This window comes from Vombatus ursinus, unplaced genomic scaffold (assembly GCF_900497805.2).
Source record: "Vombatus ursinus unplaced genomic scaffold, bare-nosed wombat genome assembly UNPS02014838.1, whole genome shotgun sequence".
In the NCBI taxonomy this organism is placed as follows: domain Eukaryota; kingdom Metazoa; phylum Chordata; class Mammalia; order Diprotodontia; family Vombatidae; genus Vombatus; species Vombatus ursinus.
In genome coordinates this window covers 743,816-754,720 of record NW_020954616.1, presented here as the reverse complement: position 1 = coordinate 754,720, position 10,905 = coordinate 743,816, and the positions used below count along the sequence as shown (strand labels likewise).

The 10,905-nt window shown below is 40.1% G+C and overlaps 1 protein-coding gene across 6 annotated transcripts in view; it reads right to left on the bottom strand.

The window, feature by feature from the left end:
* The window catches only part of DCAF8 (DDB1 and CUL4 associated factor 8), a 49,808-nt gene that overhangs the window by 21,617 nt on the left and 17,286 nt on the right, over positions 1 to 10,905 (bottom strand). For all 6 annotated transcript variants that reach the window (XM_027840047.1, XM_027840051.1, XM_027840046.1 and 3 more), the window contains 4 exons: positions 9,982 to 10,661; positions 9,008 to 9,148; positions 5,628 to 5,722; positions 652 to 762 (listed from right to left, as the gene is read on the bottom strand). In XM_027840047.1, coding sequence (XP_027695848.1) covers positions 652 to 762; positions 5,628 to 5,722; positions 9,008 to 9,148; positions 9,982 to 10,661 — 1,027 coding nt within the window. The remainder of the gene's footprint in view (positions 1 to 651; positions 763 to 5,627; positions 5,723 to 9,007; positions 9,149 to 9,981; positions 10,662 to 10,905) is intronic.

Below are 10,905 nucleotides of genomic sequence, written 5' to 3'. Positions count from 1 at the left end.
AATCTACAGGAAAGCACGTATAACTGTTCTCTCTGGATCATGAGGAAGCTAAGTGGATCCTGAGGAAACAATCTATTACCTTGGCCTCATCTGCATGTGGCTTCTTAGCTGGTATTCCAACTCAGCTGACTAGTCACAGAGGGTTACAGTAATAAAAATGTGACTAGTGGAGATGGAGAAAGAAAAAAGTTATTTATTCAGTTCTGTTGGAGTCAGGAATCCTGAGCTCACTGAAATCAAACCAGCTTGTTTTGTAATCTAGGATTAAAATTTTAAAGTTCCCAATTCGAAATCTTTATTCACTTATATAAAGCAGCTGGAAGAATATACTGATATAGCCTTTGCCTAGAAGCCCAGAGACCTGGGCATTAAGTCTCAGTTGTACAACTTTGGTCAAGTCACTGAATTTCTTTGATTATTCCCATATTATAGATTAAGAAATTATCTATGACCCCTCCTTTTCTCATAGAAATAAAAGAAAATACTTCTGCAAACACTTTAAGCTCTTTGAAGCACAGAGCATTTCAAGAATTAAAAGTAATATTGAGTAATTCCTAGGCCATCTTATGCCTCTCCAGGACAGCACTTGGCTCTTGGCCCCTTTGGCTGTGCTATTACCCTCCCTAGGGCTTCCCAGAACTAGAGACTCACCTCACAAACTGATCTCGCCCACCCACTGCAAATTGGTGAGTGTTGGCGGGGTTCACGTAGATTGTGTATAGCCCAACTTTCTTCTCCTTCTCCTTCGTCACCACCAGTTTCCTTTAAGAGTAGAAGAGCATACACAGTTACATTCCCCAAAGGGTCCAGATGGTCACGGCAAGTGAGAGCAGGGAGAGAGGCGCAGACAAGGCTGACAAGAAACCAAACAGATTCTTATTTGGAAAGAGAGAAAACAGCTTTTCTTGTTCCAAAGTTAAAAAAAAACATACATTTACCATGTGTTACTTCAGAAATCTAAAAAATCTCTAAGGAGTTCTCTTTAGTAATGTGCAACTAAATCATTTTCTGGAGTGTTTTTTGAGCCAGTACATTCTGAAGACACCTGCTACCTTAGTCACTCCATGATCTTTTTGCACAGGGACCCAAGGACTCAATCAACACGGCATCATTTCAAAACAACACTAATTTGTGATTACACAGATAACAGCACTTTCATCTAAGATCTTTAGGCTTTTACCTACAAATAGCTCTCTGCAATTCCTTAGAGAGGAAAAATTACAGACGGAGGGTTGAAACAAATCTTGTAGTCATTTCAATTATGGTTTTCAGACAAATGTCACTTTGAACCAGACTTATAAATGAGTATCAAAAATAACGCCCTAACATTGTTTCCTAGCACAAGGAACATAATCGAAGGGAAAACAGCATCCTTAGCCATCCATTGGAATCAAAACTGGTTTGTTTGTAGACTGCAAGGCTGATAAACCAGTCCTGGACATTCTTCTGACTAAATCACAGAAAAGGCTGTCTCCTACGGGGTATGAAGGCCTGGGGCCAACCTCCTTGCATCCTGGCCCGGAAATTTCAGGGTTGGCTAAATCATGTCCCTCTTCCACAACGTTTTATATAGGTGCAATCAGATTACAGTGAACATAAAGGGCAAGAGAAAATTAGTCAAAAAAGGATAACATGAAGCCTGAGGACCATGTGGGTAAGTTACAGGGTCAATGGCTTTAGCAGCTTAGTGAGAGTGTGTGTATATTGAACATATCAATCTTTTTTAGCACTAGTTGTCAGGTCCACTTCCTCCCTACTCAGGCAATCACCCTGAATCAGTGCTCTGACAGTGGGTACATAACAATACCATGATTTTAAGCAATTTGCTATATTCTGATGAAAACAAAAATGGAGGCTTAGTAAGTGTAAGTGGGTTACCTGTGATCACCTACAGATGATGGCACCTAAGGTTTTATCCAACATAAATTCTCCTGCATTGCTGAAATATTCTCATTCTAAAACAAGTGTGCAGGTTCAAAACTTGGACTAAAAAAAAAAAAAAAAAAAAATTCCAGGGCAGCTAGGTGGCGCAGTGGATAGAGGCACTGGCCCTGGGGTCAGGAGGACTTGGGTTCAAATCTGGGTTCAGACTCATAACACTCACTATCTGTGTGACTGTGGCCAAGTCACTTAACCCCAATTGCCTCACCAAAAAAAACAAAAACAAAAACAAAAAAATGCCTAGATACAGTGTTACCTAATAGATTCAAGATACTAGAGAGTTAAGTTTCCATAATTTGTTCTAACTTAAGCAAAGACCTGAGGGGGTTCAGGAGCATCTACATTTTTGGTATTCAAACCCCAAAACTTACAATTCTACAACCACTCAAATAGGTGATATTACTAACCTGCCAGAGAATGTCAAAGTTTAAAGGCAAAACAGAAAAATCAAACAACTGTAGAGGAGGATGCAGGGCTTTAGTTTTTGTTTTTAATCCTAAACTTTACTCATTTCTGGTGCCATGGAAACTGAAAGATATAACACAACCTTGACAAAGTTTCTTTGCCAAGAAGCTATTTTAGTATCCACTCTGGATAGTCACAGCCACCTAGTCTGGAACTTTTCTAAGACAACTCAGGAGATTTTGTTTTATTTCAAAGCCTTTATACCTCTTTCTGTTAAGTAAGTTAGAAAGAGATATCATTGCAGAGAATGGTGGAGCCGAGTAATTTGGGACTCATAAGAGACAGCCATTTGGGGCAAATACTACTGTTTTTCCTTAGCACCAGAGCTCCTTCAGTTAATATATTTCAGGCTACCTGGAATGACTGAAATCCACAAAAGGTTGCCTACTATTCCATGGTACTTACTGATGGAAAATGAAGAATATAGATAGACAGGTTAGAGTCTATGCGCTACTACTGAATGATCACTAACAAGTCACACTTTCTATGTCTTTTTTCACCATTCAAATAGAACACTTCCTTCTCCTCTTGAAGGTCAATATGAAGAAAAGTGCACTAAGTATATATACTAAGTGCTTTGAGCTCTCTGAAGCTACTTCAAAAATTATTAATCTAGGAATCCGAGAGAAGCAAAGTGGATTTGGGAGTCAGGAAAAATTGGGTTGGAATCCTACTAACTAGCTGCATGATCACAGGCAAGTCATAATCTTTCTGAGCCTGAGTTTCCTGTAAAGTGGATATAGTAATACGTCTACTAAGGGGTTTTGTGAGGCTCAAATGAATACATTTAAATACTTATGTGGTGCCTGCAACAACCTTTGTAAACTTAAAAGTGTTATATAAATATGTTAACATTATTATTATATGGGAGCAAGCAGAACGATCCATAAGCATGAGCAGTAATAAATTCAGCATAACTATTTTAAAATGACTAAGTCAACAATATGGTCCAGCAGAGAGAGGGCAAAAACCCACAAAGTTCTTGTATGGACAATCCATACCAAACTATATTCCCTTAAATATAGGAATCCTTCTTTTCATAGATAACAATCTAACCACTTTATCTCTTTGTTAGAGAGTCCTTGATAATCACACTGACTACCAGGGATTCAAGCATCTTCCATATGCAAATAAATTCCTTTAACTTTTCCTCTTATGCCAAACCCACATAATACTAAGTAATATCATATTACCAAACTAACTAAACAAGGTCAAAATAAAGCTGTTCATCTTCCCTCCATAACTCTTCTTCATATCCAGCTTCCCCACAACAGTAAGCAAAAATACCTACTTCTTCAACCCCTCAAACAAAAAGGAACTTTAGAATAGTCCTCTTTGGTACAATGATGAGTATTCCCTACCTATGAATACAGTACAGCTGGGTTTGATTGCTCCACAGAATAGCAAAAGTATTCTAGAGATCAAAGAATAGTGTAGAAGGGGAAAAAACCCTGGAAATGGGAATCAAAAGATTTCAGTTCTTTTCCTTGCTAGGTGACAATGGGCAAGTCACTTAACCTTAATCTATACTGAGTGACATTGGCCTCTTGGCTGTTCTTCAAGACACACCATCTCCTGACTCGGAGCATTTTTGCTGTCTGTCCCCCCCCATGCCTGGAATTCTCTTTTTTCATCTCCATCTCCTGGCCTTCCTAGCTTCCTTCAAATGACAGTTAAAATCCTACCTTCTGCAATCCTTCTCTTGATTATCTCTCATTTATCTTGTATATATCTTGTTTGTACACAGTTGTTTGCATATCATCTCCCCCATTAGTGGAACTGTTTTTTACCTTTCTTTTTATCCTTGTTGCTTAACAGAGTGCCTGGAACATAGAAAACTCTTAATAAATGCTTGCTGAGTGATTTTCTATGCTTCAGTTTTCTCATTAATAAAACTATAAAAGTTTGTCTAAATCCAAGCTCTAACACATCATTACACTTCACATCTCATATCCAGCCTACTTCCAAATCTTGCTCTTCATTTACAATATTTCCTATAATTAGTCACCCTTTAATCTCTATCCCTTCTGTCACTGGATTTAATATATGTCCCACATCTTCTCTTAACTAAGTTTTCTGCCTGAAGTATCTTCAATACTGCCAAAACCATTTTCTCTAAAGATTTCTCTGCAAGTCTCTCCCATTTCTTGTAGCCCTATAGTGGTTTCCTGCTGTTCTATGAATCAAAACCAAGATCCTTACCCAATTTTAAAACTTTCCACCAGAGCTTAATGAAGTACACACTATTTTCTATATTCTCATCCTTCTTTTCCCCTGTGACAAACTTGTTAAAGTCCTTTCATCTGGTCAATCTATCCTCAGCCCTCTACCAAGCCATACCAAATCTCTAAAATGAACTTCCCCCATTAAAGACCCCTTCCCTTCTCCCCCACTTGCTTTCCTTTTATCATTTAAATGGCTCTTAAAATCCCACCTGCTTCAATTCTCAGACCGAAAGGTGGGTGAATACTCCCCGCAGCACATTACCTAAACTCTACAAATACCCTCTTATCTTCTGACCCCACTATTTTAATGTACAGTGTACATACAATAGAATTCTGTGATAATGTTCATATTGAAACAAAACTAATACTCCTTTAAAAAATAAGCATCTATCAGTCCTTTACTAAAGGCAAACACATTAGGATGAGAGTTGATTCAAATCCAAATTCACATTTAGAAATGAGCTGCACTACTTTATATTATCATACTATAATACATCTGTTTCAAGTTTACTATTTGTAATTTACTTTCTGAACTATTTGTTTATCCTTGTTTATCCTTCCTTTACATTTTTATAAACTCCCAGAGGGCAGGGTCTACCCAACACCGAAGGTCTCATCCTTCCAGCAGATAAAGTGGCTGGCCCCCAAGAGAATGAAGACTAGAAGAGCACCAAGGCACTGCAATCCACAGATAAGGTAATCTCAGGAGGACCACCTCCTCCTTCTCCCTTTTTTTAAACAAAGTAGACTACAAGATGTTTCAAAACTCCTGGTCTCTTGCTAAGAAGAAAAACAATAACAAAACAAGTAGGGGATTAAGGAGAACATAATAAAAGAGAAAAAATTAAAAGGAGAAACCACAGACTGTATAGTCAGCAGAGAAAAATCCCACCTATGGTTGACATCTAGTACCGACTGAATGCAAATTCAAACTGAACAGAGATCTCTTGGCAGCACCACTGTTCTCAGGCAATGAGAACAGCGGGGGATACTTACGATGCTGGTCGGTCTTGTCGGAGGTCAATGGTGAAGACAACCGCATCTTCACCAGCAGATAGGAAAGTACAAGGGGAGTCTGGCTCCAGGGCCAACTATGGAAGACAAAAGAAAGGTGCTGTGTATATAAAGATCATAGTCAGAGGTTCATGTAGTCCATTCCCCTATTTCTAGGCTAGAATGAATAGCACAAAATGTCACAAAACAAGAAATGTCTACTCGCTAAAGAGATAATTTCAGCCTGTTCTCCCTTTCCTTGTATCAGAAGGTTGGTGTTTTGTATATACTGAAAGAGGTGGCTTACTTGATCTAGAGGAATACAGGAACATTAATGATGAGAGAATTAAGGAAATCAACATTGGCCCCCACGACCCTTTCTCAAATGAATTAAATTCAACAACTCAGGAGTGAGGGTGAGGGTGCAGAAAGAGAGAGAAGGGCTGAGATTTACTCTCTTCATCTTACAAAGCTCAGGTAGTCAAGAACGAGGATAGATAACAGGCATTTCTACTACTTTCTAATCTATCATAGCCAGATATTACAGGAGTAACCCCTAAAGAGATCTCTGGGTCTATAACTATCTACTTAGAATTTTGGTGACAAAGATGGGAAAGTTCCTAATTTCAATGGCTGAAAAGATCATTGTGCTTGCCCCGGGGTGTGATGGCTGTAGCCATTAACACGATCTTACCATGACTGCCTGGCCTACATTACCTGCTCTAAATATGGCTCCTGGAAACACAGTGCTATTTGTAAGCTATCTGTAAGAACAGAAGTAGAACTCTCACATGTGATCAGTCATCTACTTACACCACAGTGCTATTAAGATACTCTGAAGAACTGAGGAGAATGGAAAGTGTGGGAGAACCCAGCGATACAGTTCAGCATGGGGGTTAATCATTATCATTCATGATACAGAGACACAACCCTCTACTCTTGAAGATATTCTCGGTCCATGAAAATAATAGCCGTTCCCTCATTCTCCCCTCTTACATTACAAAATAGAGGATGGATAAGCAGGTACTCAGTTTTGCTTTGTAAGGCAAAGGGGAAATAGAGATGGGAAAGGGACTTAACTGAGTTACCAAGAGTCAAGGAAGCGTCACAGAATTTCAGAGTTGGAAGGGACCTTTTGGTAGTCATGCAGTCCTACTCATATTTGAAAAGAAATCCTCAAAACATCATATCTGAAAAGTTATCTTCCAGTCTTTGCTGGGAGACCTCTAGCAAGGTGCAACCTGCTAACTTCCCACGGTAGCCTGTCCATTTTGGGATAGTTCTAAGTGTTAGGAAGTTTTTCTTCACATCAAAACTAATTTGCCTCTGCAATTTCCACCCACTACTTCGAGTTTTATCCTCTGTGGCCAAGAAGAGAAAGTCCAAGCCTTCATCTTTGAGACAGCCCTTCGTATACTTGAAAATAGTTATCATATACCTCTAAGACTTCTCTTCTCAAGGTTAAACTTTCCCACTTGTTTCAACCAATCCACATGTGCTCCTTTATTATCTTGGATGCCCTTCCTCTGGACACTCAGATCCAAACACAATACTCTGGATCAGAGATTCTTAAGCTGAGGGTCCGTAAACCTTGGTTTTTTTGTTTCTGCTTTTAAAAAAAATTATAACAACTATTTTAACGTAATTGGTTTCTGCTGTAATCTTATGTATTTTATTTTATGCGTTTAAAATCATTATTCTGAGAAGGGGCCCACAGGCTTCACCAACTGCCAAAGGTGTCCATGACACCAAAACAGCTAAGAACCTAACTGGTATCTGATCAGGGGAGAGCAGGGAGGGACTCTAACCTCCCTAAGCCCTAGAAGCTATACCTCTCTTAATGTAACGTAAGAGTGCAATAGCTTTTTTGGTTACCACTTCATGCTGTTTACTCATATTGAGCTTTCAGTCTATCAACAGGCTCAGTCTTTTTCAGATGAGCTATTATCTAGCCATTACTCTCCAATCTTACTCTTGTGAAGTTAATTTTTTTTAACTTAAGAGTAACACTGTAATTTACCCCAATACTACTTAATCTTATTTGAATAAACCCAATATTCTGGCCCTTCAAAATCTTTCAAGTCTTGTGTTAGCAATCTCTCTCCACTTTGTGTCCTGAAAAATATGCTATCTATGCCTTTAGCCAAGTCTTTGATAAAAATGTTAGACAGCATAGAGCCAAGGTTTCCTGTAGTACTCTACTGAATACTTCTTTCCAAAGTGACATAGTGGGACAGCTAGGTGGTGCAGTGAATAGAGCACCAGTTCTGGAGTCAGGAGGACCTGAGTTCAAATGCGGCCTCAGACACATAACACTCACTAGCTGTGTGACCCTGGGCAAGTCACTTAACCCCACTGCCTAGCCAAAACAAACAAACAAACAAAGTGACATAGAACCATTAATGACTTCCCTTGGGTATCAGACATTCAACCAATCTTGAATCAACCGAATTATACCATCACCTAACTCGCTTTCTCCATCTTTTCTAAAACACATGCATAATATTTTGTTAAATTTTTTTCAAAAATCTAGGCAAATTATATTTATAGTATTGCCCCAATATACCAGGCTAGAAACCTTGTGTAAAAAGGAAATGGGATGCTATTTTGGGATGACCTATTCTTGATGAAGCCATGCTGGTTCTCTGTGATCATCTTTTATTTATTTTTTTTTTCCCTAGAAACTCATTAGGGTATAGTTTACACATGCCATTCTCTTCCACTTTTTCAAATCAAGACAACTTGTCCTCATTTCCATTCCTTTCTTTAATCCTCCTTTTTTCTCCCCTAATATAGTTTTTTAACTTCTTTCTGCTATCCTTTCTTTTCCTAACCAGGAAAGCAGTTGACCCTTTTGACCTTATTCTCACATGACCACCCCATGCCTTTATATTCATCTTTCAATCTTTCATCTATCCTTGTTTCCATCTTCTGCAAATGGCTTCCAAAAATATAAATTGGCTAGTGAATTCCTTTTGCATCAATAGCAGTATCTTTAAACAACTAACCATTTTTCTCCTCCTAAGAATTGTTTCTCTTGGTGTCTCCAGAATTTTATTCTTGAGAAGTTCTCATCCCTCTTAGGTTGAATATAGAATTTTAGTTTATGGAATCCTGTCTTTTTTTCCTCTGAACCCTTTGAAATTTGCTCACCAAAAACTTAAAATGCATGTCAGGATATTCTTAGCTTTATTCTCCTCCTATCACAAATTCAAATACAAAAGGTCACTTCCCCCAAAGTTTCTATCATTTCTGTATCAGCAACTAGTTCTTCCTTGTTGGGAAGGATCAGCTTTAAAATAGCATTTCTCCTTATTATTTCCTCCAACTTCTGAAGGATGAAATTATCATAAAGGCAAGACTGTGGAGGACTAGAAGGTTACCTTATGGGAGGCTCCCTTGTGCTGGGCAACACGCTTGGTGTTCTTGCAGCACTGTGTGGCGGACAGCTCTGCTACCCGCACCTGCCCATCACGGGCACACATGGCAAGAGTTGAATCACCACTGTTGGGAAGAAACTTGGCCTAGATCATGTAGGATAGGAAAAGGAAAAAGGAAATCAAGACTTATTAAGGTGGGACAAGTCATGACAATGGCCCTAGCAGAGTCTTTTTTTATTCAGTAGGTGAATGAACTGCATCAACCTAGAGACTGAGAGCTAAGCTCTCCTCCTTATACTGCTGGTTATTACAAAATTACTTCTTTTTACAGTTTAGGATAAAGGCAAAGGAAGATGGGGAGAGTGGGGGCTTCCAGGGTGCTGGATTATTATATAATGATAAAAGTGCTTAAGTAAACTGAGGAACAGATTCATGGTAGGAATAAAGGAGAAAATAGGGTGTGAGAGAATTAAGAAATACAGCAAGGAAAGAGGAAAAACCTAAATCCTTTTCTTGATTCTAGAAATAAATCAAACAAATTTCCAAGGAGAAACTACCTGGAAGGGGAGTGGTTAGGCAAGGAAGATAATGCTTGGGGAAAGTAACACCACTCATGTATTTTGGGGATAGTGGGTAAATTATTCTGGGGATCTAAGTATATTTAATGTGTTCATTATGAATTCCAAGCACACTGTATACGAGTTCTCCCATTCTTACCAGATACAGGGAAAATAGAGGGGAGTTTCCTCACAAGATCACTCTGTAGCTAGAACACAGGAATTCCAAAACTTTTGCTATATTAGAACCATCTTCATCTTACCAAAGAATCAGATGCAGGACCTAGGAAGCCCTAATTCTAAACCCCACTACAGACAGGAAGATAGTAAGTAAAAGCTTTGGCTTTAATTTCCAACTGACCTGGACAATCATATACTATTTCTTTCTCTGATGCTACTATCATAATGTTCCCGACTCACCTGGAAGACATTGCTTTTGTGGCCACTTTCAAAATCCAACACAGGTCGCCTCCGAACCCAATCCCACACCACCACCTTGAGGTCATCGCTGCCACTGGCCAGCCAGGTGCCACGCTGGTTAAAGTGCAGGGTGTTGACACAACCAGTGTGGCCCTCTAGCCCATGTTGCAGGCGGAAGCGCTGCACAAAGACTCGTGCTCCACAAGCTTCATACACAAAACGAGCACTTGAGCCCAGCTCCCTCTCTCTCAGGGCTGGGAGGGCCTGCCAGCGGGGCCGGGGCAGAGCTGATGTCTCTGAGGCCACCCAGTCCTCAAGGGCTCGTTCATCATCTGATGAGTCGTGTTCACGATTGGCCCGTTTGCGCTGAACCCGGCGCCGGGGCTGCTCTTCTTCCTCCTCCTCTTCTTCCTCCTCCTCCTCCTCCTCTGAGCGGTCATGGACCCGGTTTTCATCATTAATGGAGTAGTGGCCAGTGTCCTCCATGCTATCAGAGTCCTTGTCTTCACCTGAGCTCTCTGTGTCTGTGCCTCGGCTTTCGGTGCTGGTGCGGTTGGGGCCACCCCCATCATCCCCGGTTAGGCTCAGGCTTAGGTCTGAAGCCTCGACCTCAATGCCTGAGGATGTTTCTCTCCCCTCTTCTGTCCCAGACATTTCCTCTGGACTGCTGGATAAGCTTCCTATGTGGGAGAGGGGGGAGTAGAAAAGATATCATGTAAGGAGTCAACAGGGGCCACAGCTTCAGTTTAGGAAATCCTAACAATGGGCTCAGGAACCTAGTTTGGCACTCTCATCCCATGAGCTTAAGAACAGTAATTTCCAGGGGCAGCTAGGTGGCGTAGTAGATAGAGGACCTGAATTCAAATCTGGTCTCAGACCAAACTGACACTTACTAGCTGTGTGACCCTGGGCAAGTCACTTAAC